Here is a 26,157-nt window from a genome sequence, read left to right as displayed (position 1 = left end):
GTAGAAGGAGTTTTAGGGGCAAAGCGGATGAAAAGCTATCGGGAGAGAAAAGAACAAGAACATGGATCAGTACTTTTAGAATTTGAGGGAGAATTACCAGAAAGAGTCTATTTAGATTATGTTTGTTACAGGGTGAGGGAATATGAGAGGGTTCCACTGAGGTGCTATTGGTGTCAGGATTATGGACACCTGGCAGCAGTGTGTAGGAAAAAGGATCACAGGTGTAGAAGGTGTGGGAAAGATGGGTGTTCTGATTGTATGGTGTCTAAAGAACAGGCAATATGCTTTCACTGTGGGGGAAATCATGAAGCGGGAGAAAAGCAGTGTGAAAGAAGGAAGAGGGAAAGTGAGGTGGAAAGAAGACAAGTGCAGAATAAAATAACATGCAGAAGCAACGAAGAGAGTGAGGGCAGAAGCGGGAACTGAGAGGAAGGAGCAGAATAGAACTGGAATAGAGGGAAAAGATCAAGGGAGATGTGACAAAGAAATCATGCATTTGAATAGAAGAAGGTTTCTGGCATTTATTGCGATGGTGATTAACTGTGCAAGCGAGATAGAAACAAAATCAGAGAGAATCAGGATGGTGGTGAATGCAGCGAAAGAGATTTTGGGTATAACGGATGTGAAGGGGAACAAAATACAGGGAATTTTGGCGAAAGGGTTTGGAGGGAGTCAGACTCCAGGGATATAGCGAAATAGCAAAGAAATCGTGGTTCAGGTATGGGAGGGTGGGGCTATTGTTTTATTTAAATTTTTTTGAGAAATAAATCAGATGCCAATGTACACAGTAGGGGGCGGTAATGCACCAATTTAGGTTTGCCAACCGCCATTAAAACCAGAGAAAAGAAGAAGAAGAAGAAGAAGAAGACTCGGGTTCTGGTTCCTTGTGTTCTTGTGTATGTATCTGCCTGCTTGTGTTCTTGTGTGTTCTGCTTGTGTTCCGCCTGCTTGTGTTTCTGCCTCTGTGTTCTCCGCCTGTGTATGCTCTGCTGTTGTGTCTCCTGTGTTCTGCCTCGCCCTTGTCTTGCTCTGTGTTCATTTGGATTTTGAGAAGTTTTGCTTCTTCCCTTTCTGAAGATTTTTGGGTTTTAGAGAGTTGCCCTGTGTGGCCTTTTGTTTATATTTTTGAAGTAAAGGTTTTTGTTTAAACTTTCCTTTTGAGTTTCCTGTGTTTTTCACTCCGCACCTGGGTCCTCACCCCCAAAACGTGACAGAAGGAACCAGCCATAGCTGGACCCAGCAGAATTTTTTTCCCTGTTCCCCTTTTCCTGCGTTTTTTAAAGTTTTTTTTGTTTGAACATGCCACCAGTGTGGTGGAGTATTAGCGTTGGTGGGGCTGTAGGGGGCAGTATTTCCTCATTGATCGAGTAGAAAACCAGTGTCCATGGGTTCATTCCAATCACTTATTTTCACTCCTTGAAACTTTTCCTAGTGTCCTTTCCTCTCTTCTTAGCGCCACCAAACAAAGGACGTGAAGAAAAGATGCAAGGATGAGATACGAGGAGGGAGGAATCGAGGCAGCATGTGTTAGGCAAATGGAACGTCCTTGCTTAGCATCAGTTTGAAGCAAGGCCATTTACAGTCGGCAAATGTGGAGAGGTGGACCACAGGTAGATAATTTATACGTCACACGCTCCAATAAAGATGCATCCTCACTGAAGCATCCTCCAGGAGCCTTCTCGCTCCTCCAAGGAGCATTAAACGGATTGGAACGTCCTTAAAGATGGCGGACTTGATTGATTTCCAGGTTACGCGAGGACCAAGATGAGAATGGATGAAATAAGCGATTGGAATGAACCCCTGGTGTAATGACACTGCTGAAGGAGAAGCTCTCTACAGAATGAAACGTAAAGTTGAGACTCAGGCTCCCTGAGGCCGTAACGTTATCTCAAAGTGATGGGATGGCTTCCTCAGTTCAGGCAACTGACCATCCTCAGGTTTTGATTGGTTCAATAAACCCTGACCATCCTCAGGTTCTGATTGGTTCAATAAACCCTGACCATCCTTAGGTTCTGATTGGTTCAGTAAACCCTGACCATCCTCAGGTTCTGATTGGTTCAATAAACCCTTGCTCTCCACGTCAGAGTGTTTCTGCAAAAAAAAAACAATCTTGCCTTGGACCATGCAGTGCTATATATCTGTACAGGATTGGAGTGACTAATATAAAACAAGATGGCTAAGTACATCCTATTTATATACAGCATTTGGGAAATTATCAGCTTAAAATCTATAAAAATTAATTTACTATGAGAATAACATTTGAACAGCTACATTTTGTTGCCAAAGGGCTGCCCCTCATCTCAGGCACAAGTAATTTCCTGAAGAAGCTGTAGGGGGTTGAGTACTCCGCATCCTTTAACAAATTTGCATATGAATGTTGAGTCACAGCTGTAATGTGATTGTGGATTTGGGTATGAATGTTGAGTCACAGCTGTAATGTGATTGTGGATTTGGGTATGAATGTTGAGTCACAGCTGTAATGTGATTGTGGATTTGGGTATGAATGTTGAGTCACAGCTGTAATGTGATTGTGGATTTGGGTATGAATGTTGGGAAGCAGAGCTGCTCTAGCAGTCTTTTTCAGTTCAGAGGAGGTGAAAGAAAGAAATAAGTAGTTGAAGAATTTTCAACAGTTTGACATACTCCGTACATCAGTGAAATGTTGTTGTATACTGAGTCTACTGTTATGTACGCTTAGTGTAAAACATCACCACAGGTGTACAGGTTGATTACACAGGAATTTTCAATCAGATGCACTTTTTTAAAGTGCTTTTTTAAACTTTTTCTGTCAGTGAAACGGTGTCAAGCACTTATGACACTGCTGCCTCTAAACGTGTCTGTTGTGCTTCTCTGTGGTGCTGGTGCTCTTCGCTCCACACACCTGGTGAGTATTTAACGATGGAGATGATCTCGTTGCCGTCAGTGTGCGTCGAGACCAGGTCCCTGGTGTCGGTATCCAACACCAGCCACCTGGAAGGGGCAGAGAGACAGACGGGTCAGAACCAGAGAGACAGATGGATCAGAACCAGGGAGACAGGCGGGTCAGAACCAGGGAGACAGACGGGTCAGAACCAGGGAGACAGACGGGTCAGAACCAGGGAGACAGACGGGTCAGAACCAGAGAGACAGACGGATCAGAACCAGGGAGACAGGCGGGTCAGAACCAGGGAGACAGACGGGTCAGAACCAGGGAGACAGACGGGTCAGAACCAGAGAGACAGGCGGGTCAGAACCAGAGAGACAGACGGATCAGAACCAGAGAGACAGACGGGTCAGAACCAGAGAGACAGACGGGTCAGAACCAGAGAGACAGACGGATCAGAACCAGGGAGACAGGCGGGTCAGAACCAGGGAGACAGACGGGTCAGAACCAGGGAGACAGACGGGTCAGAACCAGAGAGACAGGCGGGTCAGAACCAGAGAGACAGACAAGTCAGAACCAGAGAGACAGACGGGTCAGAACCAGAGAGACAGGCGGGTCAGAACCACATCACTACCTCAGGACTGGAAAGACTGCCGCTCATAAAAGACCCTGTGCAATCAAAATTATTCTTTTGCAGCTGTTGAACCCAAGAAAACAAATATTGTGGTTTTAAGCCTATTTTATTCAGTTATGACTTCATTCAGTTGTTTTTTTTACCCTGAAAGAAACAGCCCTCACCCTGCCCATTGCAACAGCATTTTGTACTGGTCATTTTATGTAAGAAAAATGAAGATTTTCATTTTAGCCAATCAGCAGTTATACTGTTTAGAGGGCTGCCAATCAGAAGTGAACTGGAAGTGAATATACATACAGATTGGCTAAGCCATATCAGACCTATGGCTCTTGTTTGTACAAACGGCATACTTTATATAGTTTTATTATTTTGCAGCTTGTGAATTTAAAAAATGAAGTAGACATCTTTATCTTGCAGCTTATTGAATTGTTAAAATGTAAGAAAAAGGGTGATTGCACAGGGTCTTCGAAGGAAAATTTGAATGACAAATCTGAACAATTCTCCCCCTTTCCAGGACAGTTTAAAGTGAGTTAGAAAGTTTCAGCTGCACTGCGGCCTTCTAGGATCGCAAACTGACATTTGTTTGCTGTTTCCAGAGGATTCTGGAGTCTGCTCAGGAGATAGAACCTTTCATCAAATGGAACAATACTATGGAAGACTGAATTCCCCCTAACAAATACAGCACATGTCCTGAGAATATTCTTTTACTTGAGGAATTCCATCTAGGAATGAATACTCAACAACTTCGAGAGAGTAAACAAAGGACACCCCAAATGTTACTGAACATCTGACTCGCTGGAAATCCAGATAAAAGCTTTCTCCCAATTCCTGCATGGCTCTCACAGTATATGAATGAAACCACAGTGTTGCAGCAATATTTCAATACTGTCTGTGTGCTGACCACTGCATGTGTGCTACTGCATGTGTGCTACTGTCTGTGTACTGACTACTGCATGTGTGGCACTGCATGTGTGCTGACTACTGCATATGTGCTACTGCATGTGTGCTGACTACTGCATGTGTGCTGACTACTGCATGTGTGCTATTGCATGTGTGCTGACTACTGTCTGTGTGCTACTGCATGTGTGCTGACTACTGTCTGCGTGCTACTGTCTGTGTGCTGATGACTGTCTGTGTGCTACTGCATGTGTGCTGACTACTGTCTGTGTGCTACTGCATGTGTGCTTCTGTCTGTGTGCTGACTACTGACTGTGTGCTACTACATGTGTGCTACTGTCTGTGTGCTACTGCATGTGTGCTACTGTCTGTGTGCTACTGCATGTGTGCTTCTGTCTGTGTGCTGACTACTGTCTGTGTGCTACTGCATGTGTGCTTCTGTATGTGTGCTGACCACTGCATGTGTGCTACTGCATGTGTGCTGACTACTGCATGTGTAGCACTGCATGTGTGCTGACTACTACGTGTGCTACTGTCTGTGTGCTGACTACTGCATGTGTGCTACTGTCTGTGTGCTGACTACTGCATGTGTGCTTCTGTCTGTGTGCTACTGCATCATTCCTATGCCGACGACACGCAACTCTTTCTCTCCTTCTCCCCATCGGACACACAGGTCCCCGCCCGCATCTCCGCTTGCCTGAGGGACATACAGAGCTGGATGGACAATCACCACCTGAAGCTCAACCCGGGAAAGACGTAGCTAATCTTTATTCCTGCTCTATCCTCTCCCCTCCTCGACTTTTCCATTTCCTTAGGGGACACCATAGTGACATCATCACCCTGCGCCAAGAATCTCGGAGTGATGATGGACAACAGGCTGTCCCTCTCCAACAACATTGCAGCAGTAACCCGGGCATGCAGATTTTTCCTATACAACATCCGCAGAATCCGCCCCTTTCTCACCACCTACTCAACCCAGCTCCTGGTCCAAGCAATGGTTCTATCCCGCCTGGACTACTGCAACTCTCTTCTGGCTGGACTACCGGCATCTGCCACCAGACCCCTGCAGCTCATTCAGAATGCTGCGGCTCGTCTGGTCTTCAACCTCCCCAGACACTCCCACGTCACTCCCCTGCTCACTACCCTCCACTGGCTGCCTGTTATAGCTCGCATCAAATTCAAAACATTGGTCCTAGCATACCAGGCAGTCAAGGGATCAGCCCCAGCATACCTTCACAAGATATTCAAACCCTACATGCCAGCCAGATCCCTCCGTTCTGCTACCTCAGGACGCCTAGCACCTCCCCCTCTTCGCACCTGCACTTCCAGAACACGTCTCCTGTCTGTTCTGGCCCCACGATGGTGGAATGACCTCCCTGTGGAGGTCAGAACAGCTGAGACTGTGACCCATTTCAAACGACGACTGAAGACCCACCTCTTCAGGCTGCACCTCTCCCCATCCCTCCCTTCCCCCCTGTAAATGACTAAACTTAGGGTTGTAACTAGGCAGCTGTTTCATAGGTGACTTAGTTGATGCGCCTGTCTTAACGACTAATTGTATTTTTATTTATTTTTATTTTTCCATAGATTGCGTTGTTAGTGTTAATCAGTTTAACCATCAGGGTCCAAGTTGAACTATGCGGTTGTTCCCTGTACTTGGACCGGTACTTCTCTCTAGGGGTTTCGTCATACTTGTTCCTGGTTATGGTTATACACTTTGTTGTACGTCGCTCTGGATAAGAGCGTCTGCCAAATGCCTGTAATGTAATAATGTAATGTACTGCATGTGTGCTTCTGTCTGTGTGCTGACTACTGTCTGTGTGCTACTGCATGTGTGCTGACTACTGCATGTGTGCTACTGCATGTGTGCTGACTACTGCATGTGTGGCACTTTTATGATTGGTCACATTTCTTTGGCTCCTCATCGGATCTCACAGGAACTCTACTGAATCATAACGCAGAAAAGATTTTTCTGTCGCTACCTTCCTGTCATGGTTCCCCCAGCAACAACAGCTCCATTGGGATGGAAACCAGCAGATCGTGCAGGATCCTGCCAAACAATCATCAAGGAAAGAGCAGGAGAGTCAAAATGCGCAGAGCAGGACATGGCTTCATTCAGAGTTTGATTAGTTGAGCCTTGTGCAAACACCATGACTAATGCCTAGAACACTGATAACAGCAGTTTACAATCAAGCTTACTGTCATCATGGCTACTGAAAAAATAGATTTTTTCCCACTTTTTAATCAGTCAATTTTTTTCATTTAAAGTTCAAATGTTTCAATCTACTTCCTCTTTCAGCAAAAAACTGTTACACACTGATGCCAGTCTGACCACTGGAGTACAGCTAAGAATCTGCCAATCCCCACCTCAGTTCTGAAGCTGGCTAATGATTACTTAACTCATGGCAGCATATCCAGGTTAAACATTTATCAAACAGATCAAATTTTTAAAACCTCAATTTTTTTTATAACCTTGACCGTTCACACATATGAAAGGTTTATGGTGAGGTGGCATCTGAGTGGCTTGCGCAGTCCTTTCTGGACATGGAGTGTAGCCGATTTTGGTCCCCTCACCCCCCTTTTTGAAATCTGACACCGAACAGGGAAATGAAGGCCTGGAGGAGGAGGGGGGGAGGGTGTACACGCCTCTATGTACTTGCTCCACAAGGGCTGGTGAGAGGTGGAGTCCCACAGGTGGACGAGCTTGTCCTGGCCGCAGGTCACAAACTGCTCCAGGGTGGGGTGGGAGTCCAGGCCTCACAGCTCGTCTGTGTGGCCCTGTTCTGCGAGAGAGAGAGAGACAGAGAGAGAGAGAGAGACCTGAGAGAGGGAGAGGGATTCTGGGTTCATTTGAATTAGGCTGAGTCACACTGTTACCAACTGGCCATAAAATTTTTTTTTTTTACAAAATACACAACAAAATACCACACCCACTGCATTTAGAAAATTTGACGAGACCAACAAAAACCTGCACATTGAGAATTGGCATGAAGAAACTAATTTAAACAATAAACTGGAAATTTACTGTGCTCTAGGCCGAGATTATTCCCAGTCAGAATATCTTACTAGAGTTAAAAACCAAAAACAAAGGCGCACATTAACAATGTACAGACTCAGTGACCACAGGCTTGCCAGTGAAATTGGGCCCCACAAAAAGACCTGGCTGGCAAAAGAGAACAGGCTGTGTGCTCACTGCAATCTGGCAGGTGGAGACAAAAGCCCTCTTCCTGCTTTCCTGCCCCAAGTACCTCTCAATCAGTAACCAATATTTTCCCAAATTCACTGCACAAATTAATCTATATGAATACCTATCAGAACCAAATAAATGAAAACTTCTTCTGGGGGAAGAGGATATCGCAATAGGGGAGGCAGCCCAGTATGTCTCTACCTGTCATAAATTAAGAGTGGTACTGTACACAGTATCATCTGTGTTCATTACTAATACTGATAGGTTCATATATTGTTATATAACAAATATGTTTTAACCTGGGTGTGTGTGCATGTGTGTGTGTATGTGTGCGTATCTACAGTAGATGAACTTCTCTGAATGGGTGGCAGAGTTATGGGTGTGGACCTCTCTGTAAACGTGCCCCTGATGCAGTGTTCGGGCTGAGAGCGGTGTCACTCCAGGCCTTATCTACCTGCACGACTGGTCTGAGCTCCCCGGAGAAGGAGCCCTGCAGGATGGCGTTTCGGGTGGTCCCCACAAACAGCCCGTCCTGCTTCCCCTCGGCCAGGCAGCGAACCGGCCCGAACATCTCAGACACCTGCAGGGGAGAGGGAGGGAGAGGGAGGAGAGGAGAGACGAGGGGAGAGGAGGAGAGGAGAGATGAGGGGAGGGGGAGGAGAGGAGAGGCGAGGAGAAGAGAGAGGAGGAGAGGAGAAACGAGGGGAGGGGGAGGAGAGGAGCGAGGGGAGGAGAAGAGAGGGGAGGAGAGGAGAGACGAGGGGAGGGGGAGGAGAGGAGGGGGAGGGAGGAGAAGGGGCGGAGCTTGTTCACTCTGAACTATCGCAGACCCGGTCTGGCAGGCCCCTGTGCTCCACACGCACAGTACAGGTGCAGGGGCACCTGGGGCAGTTTGCTGTTCTTTAATGAAAGGAACCCCACGGTCTTAAAGGGCAAGCACCAGATATTTAAAAAATGAAATACACCAGCCAAATGGAAGAAGTCCTATTTTATGATTCACAATGTTAGTAAACAACGTACAGTAATCATTTTATTGAAAACAAAGGTAGAAATAAGTCCTAAAAGAACACAGAACACATACATCACAGAAGCAATTTTCCAGCGTGACTTTGGATGTTTCCATCAGGAGTGGTCAATTTGTCAAATCTGCAGCCATACTAACAACAATTTCTGCTTAATTTAATGAAAAACCTGGAGACTAGATGCTGTTAAGGGGTGTTACCCTCTAATCAACCAGCCTGTGGTGGCCCAGCTACTCCAACGCCAGGCTCTAAAGCTAACCTCTTGGCCCAAAGCTGAAAGTTATCCAAGGCTGTTCCTTTGGGGGGGGGGGGGGTTGACTACTCTATATCCACCTGTATTTTTGAACACAGTGTGAATGACTGGTACATCCATCTCATAAATTATAGTTTATTTGTCTTTGTATTCAAGTATTCCTGATGAATGTAAAGCAAATAACCTAAATTTACATTTTATAATGCAGTTTACCAATGATTTTTATATTATGAGTGGCCCTGGATACTACGTGTGAGGAATATTTACTCCACAGAAACAGTGGTGAACAGGAACCTGGAAACTGAATAATACCGAATACTAAAGATGCAAATGTCCACGTTCATACTGTGTACACATACAGAATATTATGTATCCATCCATCGGTATAAGAGAATCCTTTGTGTTCTCAATCGTTTGATCCTGCAGGGTAAACACACAACCCTGCACAACTCTGGCACTAGAAGTAAGATTCCAGCCTTTAGAATGTAGTTTTTTCTCATGTGGATCCTCTTTGCCCTTGAAGCCTGGTCCTCTCACCTCAAGCTCGCTCTTCTTGTGGTAGTTGTGGTCCCACAGCACCACGCGTCGGTCCTTCCCTCCCCCCGACACCAGCGTCCCGTCCTTCAGCACGCAGAGGGAGAAGATCCCACCCTCGTGGGCCCCCCCCACCACCTGGCTGATCCGGCTCCCACCTGTCAATCACACCGCCCTTTATGTGCTGACATCATCACGCTTCACCCCGCCCTTTATGTGCTGACATCATCACGCTTCACACCGCCCTTTATGTGCTGACATCATCACGCTTCACCCCGCCCTTTATGTGCCGATGTCATCACACTTCACCCCGCTCTTTATGTGCTGACATCATCGCGCTTCACCCCGCCCTTTATGTGCTGACATCATCACGCTTCACCCCGCCCTTTATGTGCTGACATCATCACGCTTCACCCCGCCCTTTATGTGCTGGCATCATCACGCTTCACCCTGCCCTTTATGTGCTGACATCATCACGCTTCACACCGCCCTTTATGTGCTGACATCATCACGCTTCACCCCGCCCTTTATGTGCTGACATCATCACGCTTCACCCCGCCCTTTATGTGCTGACATCATCACGCTTCACCCCGCCCTTTATGTGCTGACATCATCACGCTTCACACCCCCCTTTATGTGCTGACATCATCACGCTTCACCCTGGCCTTTATGTGCTGACATCATCACGCTTCACACTGCCCTTTATGTGCTGACATCATCACGCTTCACACCGCCCTTTATGTGCTGACATCATCACGCTTCACCCCGCCCTTTATGTGCTGACATCATCACGCTTCACCCCGCCCTTTATGTGCTGACATCATCACGCTTCACCCCACCCTTTATGTGCTGACATCATCACGCTTCACACCGCCCTTTATGTGCTGACATCATTACACTTCACCCTGCCCTTTATGTGTTGACATCATCACGCTTCACCCTGCCCTTTATGTGCTGACATCATCACGCTCATCCTGCAGCTAACAGGCATGCTTTCTCTGGCTCAGAAAGGGGCAGGTAAGGGGTAGAGCCGATATGGGCAGGTACAACTCATCACAAGAGACCTGCCATCACCTCTGTAATCAGTACAGCTCTTACCTTAAACATCCTTTAATAAATGATCTGTAAAAGCCTGATCCTCTCCTGGTCAACACAGGATAACGTGTCACTGCTGGACTAATCTATTTCATAAAATGATGAGGTCAATTCATCTCAAAATGCACAATTTAAGATGTCCACCACAAAACATGTTCTACACCATAGCTCAACTTTCACTAGTCACAGTGTGACTGAATATTCATAGCATAATATATAGTAAGAGAAAACATTAAATTTACGTTTTTTCCTATTGATTGACCAAGTGATGCAAGCACATTATTCCAATAAATATTAATGTTTTGAACATTCTTAAAAAACTGGGGTTTGGAATCAATGATTACTGACCATTGCCTTAACAACCACTTAACAACCACAATGAGCAGCATAAGTAACCACTGGCGCTAATTGGGACTAATCTGACCTTTCCCCCAGATGTAGATATTCCCGCTGGAATCTCCGGTGATGGCGTCTCCGTTCTCGGCGAAGGCGACACACAGCACGTACTTGGGCTTCTCGTGTTTCTGGGAAGCGAGAGCAAGGACCAATCAGGAGGCAGCCCCCGCGACGCTCCGTAATGGGCATGCTCAAGCGCCTGTCACTCAGTCTAAAGTGGTTCTGGAGGCAGGCCTAATGGCCAGTCAGGCGCTTCCACCTCATTAAGAAACCACGGATCTGTCAGCGCAAGCCTGTGCTTGCACACACTGAGTATCTATAATAATGGCTTGTATAGCTATACTAATTTGGTGCATGTGCTTAAAACCTGAATGCATCCAAACTAATTTTTACTTTTCTTCCAGAGACATGCATTTCTAGCTGAAATAGATATAAACATTAAAAGAGAAAATCGGTACTGTGTGAATGTATCTTTAATGGTTTTTTAATAACATTTTACATTTTTAAAACATTCCTTTTTAAAAAAAAAAAAAAATCAAAACAGGAACCAAAGCACATTTAACCATAGACATTTACAAAATTACGAAACATAATGACACTCAAAAGGATAACATAGAGAAGACAATTTGCAAAACAAGGATACATATATCAATAATAACACTCACAAAGACAATAATTGTTTTAAGAAATACAATAAATAACATATAAAAAGGTACGTGCGCTCGGGATGGTGTGCAGAGCGAGTGCCCCTCCTAGGGGGGTGGACTATATGATGAGTTCTTTCCAGTGATCCACCCCCCATTTCTCTCTCGCCAGGTCCTTGTTTTTTCGAAAGTCCACCAAAACGCCGTCCTGGAGGAGGTTCTGTATCCTCCTCCGGAGAGTGACCAGGTCCACAGTTGTTTTCTGGTAGACCTTGATGTTCCTCGTCTCCCACAGGACCTGCTTGATGGTATTGACGATCCCCCACTGACGCTGGAGCTCCGTGGTCTTGAGTCCCTCTCGGGAACCGTAGAGGACGCTCTCAGCCGTCAGGGAGGACCTCGCCAGCAACCTGTTTTGGGAGACAGAGGAAACAACAAGGCCCCAGACCCGTCTAGCCACGGTGCACTCCCAGAACAGATGGTGATTGTGTTCTGAGTCAGTGCAGCCGTGGGGGCAGCGCTCAGTGAGGGCTAAGTGCCTGCGGTACATAAAAACTCTTGTGGGGAGACACCCGTGAGCTGTCATCCAGGCAATGTCTTTTTGCTTGTTGGTAAGACACTTGTGTGTCACATTTGCCCAGATGACTTGCGGGTCCCGGGCCGGCCCTGACCTCGGGAGCGTGGCAGTCTCGTTAGATCTTAAATGAGCCATTATTATTTTATAGCTCCACGAGGTCAGGCCAGCCCTGGGCAATCCCGTCCTGAAAGCAAAGTCCCTCAGGGCCTGATAGACATAGGGGGGATCCCAGCTGTACGGTATGGTGAGGTCCAGCACACCCAGGCCCATTGACCGCAGGAAGGGGATGGCATAGTACCTGGCAAAGGCACCAGAGGCCTTTCCCTCCTTCCCGACGTTCTGGACCAGGGTGGCCAGACCTTGCACCATAAGGATGGTAACTATGTCCGGGACCCCCCGCCCCCCATTCCTCTCCTCTTTGAGGAGGGTGGCTCTACTAAGTTTCTCCATATTGCTCCCCCAGACAAAGCGAAAGGCCAACCTAGCGATTTGTTTGCTGGTGGCCTTGTCTGGGGGAAACACCCTCCCCACATAGAGAAGAATGGGCAGGACAATTGCCTTCAGGACGAGGATCTTACCCGCCATAGTCAGGGGCCGCGCACTCCAGCTGCTGGTTTTGTTTTGGACGTGGCGTAGGGCTCCCTCCCCCGGCCTGGGCGTGTCGAAGTGTCCTTGAGCAAGACACCTAACCCCTAAATGCTCTGGCGAATGAGAGGCATCAATTTTAAAGCGCTTTGGATAAAAGCGCTATATAAATGCAGTCCATTTACCATTTACCATTACCCACCGACTGCCAGACAACTGCTCTTACCTCCTGAGCTATGTCGCCCATTTTGCAGAGTTCTGAGAGCTAGCCTTGCAATAGCTTGTCAATAAATGGATTACACGAGCTTTCTCTGATCAGCATAAAGTTTGGGTTTTTGTGCATTACTGCTGCACTACGAGTGTCATCAAATTGTTGTTGTTGCAGACATCATAAATGGTTGCATGTTTTCACTTGTGAGCAAGAACATGGACATTGATTCTTATTCTGAAGGGACGCATTATGTTGTGTAAAATTATAGATTCTGTGTTGGCTTTTAAACATCTGTAGACAGACAGTAATTCTTTCTTTATTAGGAGTATATGGACACAGTGACCCAGTACCCAGAGGAAACCAGCTCAAACACAGGAACATGCTAGCTCCATGCAGAGAGGACGCGAACCCGGGACTCGCACCCGGGTTTAAAAAAAAAATGTTTTTTTTAATTTTTATCGTCACACAGATTGTTTTGCCGTGTTTGACTTCAGGAGAACACATTTTGCCCAAAATAGAATTAAAGAGCATCAGTGCTCTTATTTCTCTCTAGAGAGCCGCAAATAAACACTGATGTGGGTAAAACCAGACCCAACGCCAAGCCTCACTGTGAAACATTTGGGCTTCAGTCACTGCAAGACTTACTTGAACCAGTAAAGAAGTAGACTCGCATAGCCAGACCTATCTCCACACTTTGTTTCAGCGCGGGAGAAAGATCTGGCTCAGGGCTCAAGCCATTATCATTCCGGTATAGACAAAAAACGCTATGGCTTGTTCGTATTTCTTTAAACCAATCACAATCGTCTTGGGCGGCGCTAAACCCAGACGGAGCCTGTGAAAACGGTAACACGCAGATAGCGGAAGGGGAGGAATGATGAGGAAGCTCTATTTTACGAGATTGTCGAGCCGGCGAGGAAGCGAAGTTCAAACAGTTTATGGCTTTTGTTTTGTTTTTTCTTTTGGCTGTTAGGTGCGGACACTTCTGAAAGGATTAGGATTTAGAGAAGCACGAGCACATCCCGGTTTGGGATTTCCGGCCGGGGTTAGCCGTGTAGAAAAACCTTTAAAAGGTTTAAAATAGGGAAAGCGCCAGTTAGGGGAGTGTTTGCGGTAGCTAGGAGTAGGTAGCTGACTACTGCGGCCACTGATTGTCGGGTGAAGCGGGTTTTTTGAAACAGGGAAAACGGTGGTTTGGAAGTGCGGCGCGGCGGGAAGTTTTGAATCTGTTTGCTTCTTACTGGTTCGCTGGAATAAATTGATTGAGTGTTAGATTTGGTAATCAGTAGTCGATCGAGTGAGGAGTAAAGGGTGGGAGTGTTGGCCGATGGCCTGTATAGGTCCGGTAGCGAGACTCTCACGCTGCTTCTCGTTGACTGTGGTAACATGGCGGGGAAGGAGGTAGATGAAGACAGCTATAACAGCATGGAGTTGAATGAGGAGGAGGAGGGGCATGGGGGTGAATGGGAACAGGTGGGGAAGGGAGGTGGGCGTCAGACGGCTAAGAGGAAGAAAAAGAGTGACTGTAATCTAGGAGAAACAAAGAGTGAGGGATGGGAGGATGAGGCAAGGAGTTCAAAGACAGGATTCCTTAATGTTGTGGTGAGGTTTGAGGGAGAAGGTGGAGTGAAGAAAACGGACCCGCTTAGACTCACATATTTAATCAGAGCACAGGTAGGTGAAGTCAAGTTTGCGAGAGTGCTAGGGGATGGTAACTTGCTAATTGGATGCAACTCTGAGAACCAAGTAGAAAAGGCGAGAAAGCTACTGTGTATAGAAAAAGTTAAAGTCGCAAAAACAGTGAAAGTTGGAGAGCCGAGTCTCAATGGGTGTAAGGGGGTGATAACAGGGATCCCCCTTAGTGTAAGTATAAAGGAGGTAGCGGAAAACTTGAAAGTGCGTAACAGTAATGTTAAAAGAATGACAAGAGGAGCTGAGAAAAAAGATACAGAAACAGCGCTGATTGAGTTTGATGCCAAAGATATCCCAAAATACATTTTTTTTGGATTTATTAAATATAATGTGAGGGAATTTGTCCAAAAACCAATGAGATGTTTCAATTGCCAGGAGTTTGGGCACATAGCTAAGGTGTGCAAGGGCAAGAGAAGATGTGCAAGGTGCGGTGGTGATCATGAATATGGAAAGTGTGGGTCAGGTATAAAACCGAAATGCTGTAACTGTGGAGGCGAATATAGTGTTGTGTACTGGGGATGTGAAGCAATGAAGCGTGAGGTTGCAGTACAGAAGGTTAGAACAAAAGAGAAAGTATCTTATTCCGAGCCAGCTAAGATGGCTGGACAGGAGAAACTGAATGACAAGCAGGGGGGAGGGAAAGAGCAAATGGCGGAAAGTATAATACAAGAGGTGGAAAAGAAGTTGTTAATAGAGAAAAAGAAACTGGTGACGTTTATAGCGGGAGTTATAAATGCAACTGCGGATGTAAATTCAAAAACGGAAAGAATCCAGATTATTGTTAAAGCAGCTGTGCATCACCTGGGTATAAGAGGGTTAAAATGGGAGGAAGTCAGGGAGGAGTTAAGTGCTCAGGCAAGTCAAGAAACACAATGGATTGGGTTATAGTAGTAGTAATGTTAATTCTCCAATGGAACGCAAGAAGCTTGATTGCTAATGGCCAGGATTTTAAAAAGTTAATTTATAGTCATAAGGAAAAACCAGACCTGCTGTGTATCCAGGAGTCATGGTTAAAATCAAGTTTAGATTATTAGATAATAAAAGGATACGTGGCAATCAGGCGGGACAGGAAGGATGGGGCAGGAGGGGGTTGTGTCACCTTTGTGAAGGAGGGCATTCCTTATAGAAATATTGATATTGGAAATGAGTTGGAGTGTGTGGTTATTGAAGTGTGGGCAGAAAGGAAGAACCTGGTGGTTATAAATTTCTATAATCCATGCAGGAAATTAGAACTCAGCAGACTGGAAGACATAGAAGGATTAAATAGAGGAAGCATTGTGTGGTGTGGAGACTTCAATGCACATAACACGTTATGGGGGAGTGATAAAACAGATTACAATGGGCAGGTAGTGGGAGAGTTGTTGGATGGAAAACACCTTGTCTGTATTAATGATGGCAGATGTGAACACTGGAAAGGAGTCTGTAATAGATCTGACGTTAGTAACCAATACCTTAGCGCCATTGTGCGAATGGGATGTGTATCAGGAAGGAACCATAGGCAGTGACCATTATCCAATATACAGTAAAATAAATATGGTAATGGTACAGAATACAGAAAACACAGACTGGAAATTTCATGACTGAAAGTGATAAACAGCTACAGCAGATTAGTGACAATATGAGTATAGAAATGAGTAACTGCTAAATATTGCAGGGTATAATGCAGCTGCAATAAGTTGTATTCCTAAAAGTACAGGTAGGACAAAGAGGAAATTAGTACCTTGGTGGGATGATAAGTGCAAACAAGCAGTAAAGAGTAGGAACAAGGCATTTAAACTGGTCAAAAGATCCCATAATTTTCAGCATTTGGTCCAGTACAAAAAAGCACAGGTAATGGTTAAGAAAACGATAAGACAAACAAAGAGGTCATATTGGAGGAAGTTCTGTGGGTCAATTGGGAACACCACTCAGATAGGAGAAGTTTGGGGAATGATAAAGAAAATGGGAGGAGATAGGAGGGAATGGAACTACCCTGTCCTGAGCACCGGAAATGAAGTGGCGATAACCAATAAAGAAAAGGCTGAATTACTTTGAAAAACTTTTGTTACAGTACACAGTTCCTATAATCTGAATGAGGAAGAAAAGCAAGGCAGGGAAAAAACCAAAGCTGGAAACATGGATGCACTAAGGAGAAAGAATACCAGTGGAAATTAACTAGATGTCCCATTTACTGTTGGAGAGATGAAGAGGGCATTAGGCAAAACAGGAATGAGTGCACCGGGAAAAGATGGAATAAGCTATATAATGATTAAACATTTAAGTGAAGGAGGATTAAATAAATTACTGATGTTATTCAATAAAGTGTGGAAGGAGGGGCGAGTCCCTATGAGCTGGAAGGAAGCAATTATCATTCCAATCAGAAAGCCTGGGAAAGATCCTAGTAAGCCAGGAAACTACAGAGCCATTGCTTTAACGTCACATATATATAAACTAATGGAACGGATGGTTAATGAGAGGCTCATGCACTTTTTGGAGAAAGGGGGACTGATGGCTGCATATCAGAGTGGATTTAGGAGAGGCAGGAACACAACGGATCCAGTTCTGTGTTTAGAGGATGAGATAAGAAAAGCCCAGGTGAATACAGAGATTGTGGCTGCAGTATTTTTCGATGTGGAAAAAGCATATGATATGCTATGGAAAGAAGGGTTGTTAATCAAGCTTCATAAAATGGGAATTGAGGGAAACATCTTCAATTGGATTAGGGATTTTCTAAGTGATAGGCCAAGTCAGGTCAAGATAGGGTCAGAGGTCTCAGGTAAACATGCTGTAGAAAATGATACGCCCCAGGGGAGTGTTGTAAGTCCTACTTTATTTTCAGTCGTGATAAATGATATATTTGAAAGTATACCGTTAAGCATGGGAAGGTCTCTGTTTGCAGCTGATGGGGCTTTATGGAAGAGGGGAGGGAACCTAGAACATATAGTTAAAAAATTACAAGAAGGGATAAATCGAGTGGAAAGATGGGGAATAGAATGGGGTTTTAAATTTTCTGTGGAAAAAACAAAAATTATGTTCTTCACAAGTAAGAAAATCAGTGAAGCAAGGAATCTGAAGTTATACGGAAGTAACCTAGAGAGAGTAGAATGCGTTCGTTTCTTGGGAGTACATTTTGATCCCAGACTAACATGGAAAGAGCATATAAGAAGCTGTTGGTAACCAGAAATGTTGCCAAGAACAATAGTGACCGTCGTTCCAGGTAGAAGCAGATCCGAAGTTAGTGTTTAAAAATCAGGAAGCATTTATTATACAGAAAGCCAGCAACAGGGATTCACACAAAAATGTTCCATTCAACTGTTAGAGTTTGTGGAGTTTATACAGTTACATTTACATATATTCAAATTTGTGCGCAGAATACAGCATGAACTCTGATTGGTTGTTTGTTATACAGAGTTGCCCTATAGGCTGCAATTTCTACCACTGTGTCCACTTCACACGCTGGGTAGAAGTTTACCCTGTAGCCTGTGCAAATGCCGCAACCACGGCAAAAATAATCGCATCTGAATTCTGCCCACGCTGGGGCCTTCCCTGCTACATAGACTCAGACCAAGGGACCCACTTCACCGGTAAAGTAATGAAACAGGTATGTTCGTACCTGGGAATCAAACAAAAATTCCACTGCCCTTACCATCCTCAAAGTTCAGGTCTGGTCGAAAGAACAAATCGAACACTGAAAGAAAAGCTGACCAAGGTGTTGCTGTCGAAGGGGGGAAGCTGGGTCCAAGGCCTCCCAGCTGCACTCATGGCGATGAGAGCAACCCCTAATGCAGTAACTGAATACACAAATCTGTCTGTCTCCTTTCAAACTTTCTGTATCCTAACAGTCCCTCCTTTTGACACAACATGAATCTCATGGTTAAGTCAATTTTACAGTTACATTTATTTAGTCATTGTTCAGGGTGAGGGCGAAAACCTGTCAAAAACCTGTGTTAGGAAAACTTCAGGCAAAATTCCCTCACGTCCCCTTTACGGGCGAACGAGATGTACTCCAAGAACATAACTTGTAAAGAAAAAAGTCCTTCTGTTGCTGGCTGGATGGATAGTGACATTGGTTTGGTAGGGAAGGCTCGATTCAAGGCTTGGTGGGATTTCTTGCAATTTACTCCTGGTTTGCAGCAACATGGTCTTGGAGGGGTGGTGTCCTCGGCGCCGGTATGGTGTCATGGGAGTGTCCTCTCCGGCATATGAGGAAGAAAACAGAATACCATGTGAGGGCATTATCAAGTACTCCCAAGTTATTACAACTTGGTTCTATATTATGTATGCTGTCGGAGTCTTTGTATAGTGAACAACTTGTGTGGTTTGCTCATTAGTTTTACCACAGATTAACTGTACGAAAATTAATTTCACACCTTTAATTATCAATGCCAGTACAGTTAATCCCAGTATAATCAGAAAAATGTATTCAACTACAATTTTGCCAAGGTCACCCAAATAGCTCGATAACCATTCAAGAAAACCAGGTGTTGTAGGTGATATTTCATGTGCGGACCGGGAAACATTATTGATTTTTGAGATCACACGTTTCAGGTCATCCTGATTATCGGGAATATAGGAACAGCATTCGATGCCAATTATTTTACATGTCCCACCCTGAGCTGAGAGGATATAATCTAATGCAGCTCTGTTCTGTAGAGCCATCACTCTGACAGCTGTCAATTCCTCTGAAATTTTGCCTAGACCTAATGCCGTGCTATTGGCCAAAAGCTCTACCTCTTTGGAGAGGTCGCCAATTTGATCTAGAGCGGACATAACCCCATAAGTAGGAATGAGAGCACCAAGTGCTCTGTTCCAAACAGACTGATGGTGAGTTCCAAAGACGTCAGTTGATCTTTCATATCTGACTCGGTCCGGTAGAATAGATGTAATTCTCATGGCCGGGACCAAATGTCCTAAGGCGCAGATACCAGACCATGAATTAGGCAACTCAGAATAGGCATTGTTCCCACAAACCCAATAGACTCCCATAGCTGTGTGGTTTTGTACAGGTTTATCATGGTAGTTAATAACCGTATTGCAGTCCAGGGTCTCTCCAACATAAATAGAGCCATTTTGTTTGAGGCACCACAGATATGGGCCAAGAGACAGAGCAATGTTAATGGGTTCAGTATCACATATATGTTTAGGTCTGGTAACAAGTTCACTTTTGCTATCGCTATCTGCAGTGTTATACTTGGAGGCGATAGGTACGGACATCATTGGAACACCAAGTGCGACAGAATGTGGTATTAATCCACAGACATAGCAGCCAGTCTTATTTGCATGTTTGGCTGTCATGTGAACTAATTGCATGTAAATGTTATTGTCCACAGCACTTACTCCACCATGGCTCAAAACTGTGATTATAATTACAAATGAATTCAGCATGTTGGATGGGAGCATAACTTGAATGCTCAATTTGGTTGAGTATGTGAAAAAATTGGAACGTTTGCACCTGATTCGTGAAGGCTGCAGTCGTCCGTGGCAGGGAGTTCTTCAGGCTTTTTGAGGTCTTCGGGTGATGGGCATGGTTTGGTCCGGGATTGGTGGATCCAGACCGGGATGCCTGTAACTCGAAGAGCAGTCTCAGAGGTTAGTAAGACCTGGTGTGGTCCTTGCCATCGAGGTTGGAAAGATCTAGGATGAGGGGCTCTTATCATAACCCATTGTCCAGGTTCATATGTCTGCGATTCTTGCCCCCCCCTCCTTTTGTTTATCTTTCAGAGTCTGTAATGACAAAGCCTGGGAGGTTAGGTTTTTCACCGCTTCATTCAAGTTTTGGCAATACTTCAGCAATGCATCTCCCACTATAAGAGAGTCTTCTGACCCCTTACAAAGGCCAGGGGCTAGTGACATGGCTCTGCCAGTCACTAGTTCGTAGGGAGACAGTTCAGTTACTGCATTAGGGGTTGCTCTCATCGCCATGAGTGCAGCTGGGAGGCCTTGGACCCAGCTTCCCCCCTTCGACAGCAACACCTTGGTCAGCTTTTCTTTCAGTGTTCGATTTGTTCTTTCGACCAGACCTGAACTTTGAGGATGGTAAGGGCAGTGGAATTTTTGTTTGATTCCCAGGTACGAACATACCTGTTTCATTACTTTACCGGTGAAGTGGGTCCCTTGGTCTGAGTCTATGTAGCAGGGAAGGCCCCAGCGTGGGCAGAATTCAGATGCGATTATTTTTGCCGTGGTTGCGGCATTTGCACAGGCTACAGGGTAAACTTCTACCCAGCGTGTGAAGTGGTCTATGAGAACGAGACAGTGTTCTTTTCCATGGCTCTTTGGAAGAGGGCCAATGAAATCCATCTGGATTTGCTGAAAGGGTCCAGTAGGCCGTGGCTGGTGTTTCATCATTACTTTTATTTTTGGACCTTGATTGCTTTTTGCACAAATGATGCAACGCCTAACGAAATCTTTCATTACCTTGGTCATTTTGGGAGACCACCAATGAAGTGACATGTTGTGCCGCATTGTTCTTTCTCCATTGTGTGCAATGCCATGGTATACTTCACAAAGCAATGAAAGGATGCTCTGAGGGGCAACAACTTTCCCGTCCTGTGTGTGCCAAATGTTGTCATCATTAAGAGTGCATGCATTTTCAATCCACGTCCATTTTTCAGCTCTTGTACAGGCATCCTGTAGTTTAGCTATGTCAATGTTAGTTGGACCCGACATGTCAATAGCTGCAATTTTGTAAGTAGGCAGGGAGTCATTTAAAGCTGCTGCTTTGGCAGCTTCATCTGCCCAGTGGTTACCCAAGCTGATTGCATCTTGTCCTTTAGTGTGCGCTTTCACTTTTACAACTGCTAGTTTGTTTGGTAGTTTAGAGGCAGTTATGAGATTCTGAACAACCCCCCCCATTTTTTATCGGGGTACCTGATGAAGTCAGGAAACCCCGAGATGACCAGTTAACCATAAAGTCATGGACAACACCAAATGCATACCTGGAATCAGTGTATATAGTAAGTCGTTTCCCAGAACCCAACTCACAGGCATGAGTGAGGGCAACAAGTTCGGCCACCTGTGCTGAATCTGAACTTGGAAGGCGGCCTGATGCCATTACCTGACCAGCAATGTCAACAACTGCATATCCTGTAACTGGGTGGGCCCCATTGTAAAAACGAGATCCATCAACAAAAAGTGAGAAATCATTGTCAGAAAGAGGTGTTTCAGAGATGTCTGAATTGGATGGGTGATCTGGAGACAATGGGCACTCATGTGGCTCCCCGTCTCCCTCGACAGGTAAGAGAGTGGCTGGGTTCACAGCTGGGGAGTGGATGAGTGTGATAAGCGGAGCTAACAAGATGGCTTCCCATCTAGTCCACCTGGCTGCTGAAACACAAGAGAAACGGCCTTGGGTTAGTATGTTATGCACAGCATGAGAGACATTGACAGAGAGTGGAGCTCCTGAGACTAGTGCAGCGGAGACCGTTACTGCTGTGGCGGCAGCCTGCACTTCCTGTAAGCAAGGGGAAAGACCAGAAGCGACAGAATCCAGGCGAGAAGAATAGTAAGCAACGGGGCGTTGTATGCCTCCATGGGGCTGAGTAAGAACGGCTGTCATGTGGCCTTGTTTCACAGCTGACCATAGAAAGAACGGGAGGTCAGAACAAGGGAAACCTAAAGCAGGGGCAGAAGTGAGAGCAGATTTGAGAGTGCTGAATGCATCTTCACACTCGGTTGTCCAATCAACGGTCTCCAATGGGCGATGGGAGCCCTTCAAAAGAGCATTGATTGGTGTTGCAATAACAGAAAAGTCAGGTATGTGGTTCCTGCAGAAGTTAAAAAGTCCCAGAATCTTACGAACATCACGGACAGTGCGGGGACGCGGAGCAGTGGCAATAGCAGTTCTCCGGTCAACAGTGAGTTGCTTTGAGCCCTGGGATATGGTAAAGCCCAAATACTGGACAGCGTCTTGTGCGATTTGGGCCTTCTTTGGACTTGCTTTCATATTGTATTTTTCCAAAGCTTTGAGTAAAGCTTCCAGAGCCTCAAGTGGTGGTAATGGTGCAGCTCCACAATCCAGTTTGTGCACAGACCAGCATGCAGGGAATGTTGCACATAAAGCTTGGAACTTGTTAGTCAAATCCCAGGAATGGACAATAGGTGTTGCAACAGATGCTATAGCAGTATGGGAAAGAGCAGCTAATGGCAATGTCTTGCGTTTATGAGAAGCGTCACAAACTGATAAAGCTATAGGCGAGTATGCAACAGTAGCTTTCAGTAATCTCATGCCGTCAGAACCGAGGATGGTACCTTCTGCAGTCCTACAAATGAAAAATGATTGTGTCCAATAAGCATTATTGGATTCCACAAGTACTGGAAAGGATTTATATGCGCGGACAGAATTACCCCCAATGCCAGCAAGATCAATGGAATGCTTTGTACAAGGGAGCGGTAGGTCAGTGATAGAAACAGAAGCGCCAGTATCAATTAGCATATCGCATGGCCGGCCTCCTACCCACGCACTAAGATACGGTCTGCAATGAGCCTGAGTTTCTATACTACTGACTGAAAAGGAGGCCGGTAATTCCTATGCTTTCAAACTGTTTAACATGGCGACAAGTTGTTCTCGGTTCAAATGCGCGTAATCGTCATTGGAGCAGTGCGCGATAGGCCCAGCTTCTTTGTCTGAGGTTGCGTATTCTCCACTGGAGGCGTGCGCCTTAGGTAGGGCAGCTAAACATTGTGGCGCTCGATGGCCCTGTTCTCCACATCGAAAGCATTTATCTGCTTCTTTGTTTGGGGGGGTGTTACGCCTACTTCTCCTATAGTCCCTCCCTTTGCATCGATCCGTGCTATGGCCCGTTTTCCCACAATTATCGCACTTCAGAGAGTTGTAGCGAACAGCAGCAATGGGATGTAAAGTTGAACTCTTCTTCCGTATCTGTTCCTCTAATCGCGAGGCCCACGAAACAATGTCACTAAACGTATTACCCGGGTGTATGCCGATTGCTAGTACCTTCTGAATATGCGGGGCAGCCTCTGCCAGTAATTGTTGCGTAAAAACAGCCATGTCTCTATTTGGATTAGGGAAGCCACAATGCGTTTCAAATGCTTCATACTTCCGATCGGCGTATTCAGCAAAGGGCAAGCTATTTTGTACTACTGCCGTGAAACAATGCCATTTTGGCGCACCTTTACCTAAAGCAGTCTTTACAGCCTCGCAGAAACCGGTAATCGCGTTTTGTAATTCATTATGATTCGCCCAGGGGCCAGATGCCCATGGTTCCTGTCGGAGATCAGCTGGTTCAATTTTGTTCCAGCTTGAAACTGGACATTTTGCACGCACAACTGAAAACATGTCTAGAGGGTGTAGAGACATGCTACGCTGTAGCTCATTTAGTTGTCGCCAAAACGGTAAATTGTCGTCTTGCGCATTAAGATTCGGCAAATCCTTTAATAAAGCTCTCATTTCGATCAGGCTTAAAGGAACGTGATCAACATGCAGTCGTTGTTCATTTCCTCTACCGCGAATTTTAGTAACCATAGGTGCCATGGGCACCGTTTTATTCTCCTTTTCAAAATACAGTGGGTCAGTTATAGTGTGACAATTTAAATCTGGGTACAAAGATGGAACACCTTTTATTTCAGTCGGAATGCACGCAAGCGCTGTGCTCTGGTCAGAGCTGTTGCCTTTGTTCTCAAGAGATTCTATCTTCTTACGCAGACCAGCTAATTTCGTATCTTGTGCTTGTAGCCGATTATACATTTCGTCACACTTCTCTATGAGCCTCATATGCTCCGTAATTAGTACAATGGTACCGTAAGCCGTCCTATTCTTTTTTTGTTTCCCCCACCATTCTAAGGAATCCGGCGTGGATCCTTCGGGGTCCCAGCCATTTTTACTCATCGCCTTTGCTTGCTTTACATACTTTTGCTGCAGATATGTGGTTATACTCCCGTTTGCATTCTCCTTGTTTGGGGCCATTTTTGCTCGCGAATTATACTTTGTTGGTAATAAGTTACGTCTCTCTGTATAAACGCACGTTACTGGCTAATAGGTTACTAAAGACAACCAACACGAAACAATAAAGACTAAGAGGCCAATATTAAACGTAAAATTCAATAATGTCCACAAAACTTGTCGGGAGTGCGACACACACGCTCTCTCACGACCTGAAACAGAAGCCGCGTTTCCACCGCAGGAACTATACCCCGGAACTAGGAACCTTTTGAGGAACTCAGTGCGTTTCCACCGCAGGAACTAGGGTCTAAATTTAGTTCTGGGGGCTTTGTTTTACCCCCCAAAACGTTCCTGCTCGGGAGGTAGTACTTTCCGAAAGTACAGGAACCTTTTGGGTGGAGCTTGCAGCGCTGAACATTTATGATTGGTCGAGTACTCGTAGCATTTGTGTTGTATTTATTTTCCGCCATTACCCGCCATGTTTGAAAATATGCAGCGGCAAACCAATTTATTTTCATAATAACAAATCAAACGTGTATGTTATGCGGCGCAGTAGCCTACTTTTGGTTATAGCCTGTCAACGTCTTGGAATTATAACGTGTGCTCTTCTGTTCTTTTCTTGCTTTAGTATTCGTTTTATAAAATGCTAAGCATTCGTGCTGGGACAGCATATTACGTAGGCTACCAAAACATTCAAACGGATTAATTCGGTTGCTGAATATTTTCTTCCGGATTTTCTTTGTTAGCCCGTTGTAATTGACTCAAAACGTTTGATACAGTTATGTGAGGTATGCGGTAGTTCTGCATAATTAACATTGGTGATACAGTACAAGCAAACTGGAAATCACCTTCCGCACTTTTTATCTGGGTAAAATAACAGGTTAATTCTAGTAATCTTCCCTTTAGCTTTTTCAGACTGCCGTAATTTTACTCAATTTTACTGCCATTTTTCAATTCCACGAAAAGACCAGGAAGACTATGGACTCATTTATGGTGCATGGTTCGCATCTGGAGGGCACACTTCGCTGCTCGGCTAGCAGTAACTTCGAAGGAAAGCAAACGGTGGCTGTACCACTACTAATTTACATTTTCACGCAAGTCCGAGTTTTCGTTCTATTCTTGTCATTTTGCGATTAGCCTATATGGAATTGACGACGAGAAAGTAATAAAACAGCAAATTGTTTACAACCTGTGCATGTTTTCTGCTGTTAATGAATGTGTTTGAGAGGATATATGAAAATCAATAAATACAAAAGTAACCATATATAGTCATTGTTGGTAACCCGTTGTATATAAGTGGAATAAACCCCTCCGGGCTGTCCCGGTTATTAGAAAATAATGTAGGCTACTTCGGTGGTAATATGGGGTTACAGAAGAAATCATATGACAGATGGACCGACGACAACGTCAGTGGGCTAATTTGCCTAATCTTCGCGGTACTTTAGACCCCGGTGGAAACGCAGACAACCATTGGCTGAAGGAACCTTTTAGTTCCTGGTAACGTAGTTCCTGGGACTGAAAGTTCCGGGTAATTTTGGTGGAAACGCGGCTAGAGACAGACTACCCACGTGAAAGAAACTCCGTCTCTCAACCCTGGGCCCGGGGCGTCACTGACTGACTCTCCCTTAAACGAACAAACAAAGATGCGGCTTTGCGCTTCTTAGGTATCTTCGACCTAATACCCAGTAGT

General features: G+C 45.3%; 2 protein-coding genes across 2 annotated transcripts in view; one reads left to right on the top strand and one right to left on the bottom strand.

Moving 5' to 3' along the window:
• Positions 1 to 26,157, top strand: part of LOC118209722 — a 411,967-nt gene that overhangs the window by 56,623 nt on the left and 329,187 nt on the right. The window lies entirely within an intron of this gene.
• On the bottom strand, positions 18,429 to 21,557 carry LOC118209730 (syncytin-1-like). Its single transcript, XM_035385302.1, has 2 exons — positions 20,984 to 21,557; positions 18,429 to 20,290 (listed from the first exon to the last, which is right to left on the bottom strand). Exon 2 carries the CDS (start codon positions 19,964 to 19,966, stop codon positions 18,836 to 18,838), a length of 1,131 nt encoding a protein of 376 aa, XP_035241193.1. The 5' UTR covers positions 19,967 to 20,290; positions 20,984 to 21,557; the 3' UTR covers positions 18,429 to 18,835.

The sequence above is a fragment of the Anguilla anguilla genome, chromosome 12, assembly GCF_013347855.1.
Source record: "Anguilla anguilla isolate fAngAng1 chromosome 12, fAngAng1.pri, whole genome shotgun sequence".
NCBI classification, from domain to species: Eukaryota; Metazoa; Chordata; class Actinopteri; order Anguilliformes; family Anguillidae; genus Anguilla; species Anguilla anguilla.
Note: the sequence above shows the minus strand (reverse complement) of the source record. Positions and strands in the feature narration are given on the sequence as shown.

Excerpts from the sequence above, each read along its gene's own strand:
- LOC118209730 (XM_035385302.1), bottom strand. The coding sequence starts at position 19,966 with ATGCTCCCATCCAACATGCTGAATTCATTTGTAATTATAATCACAGTT.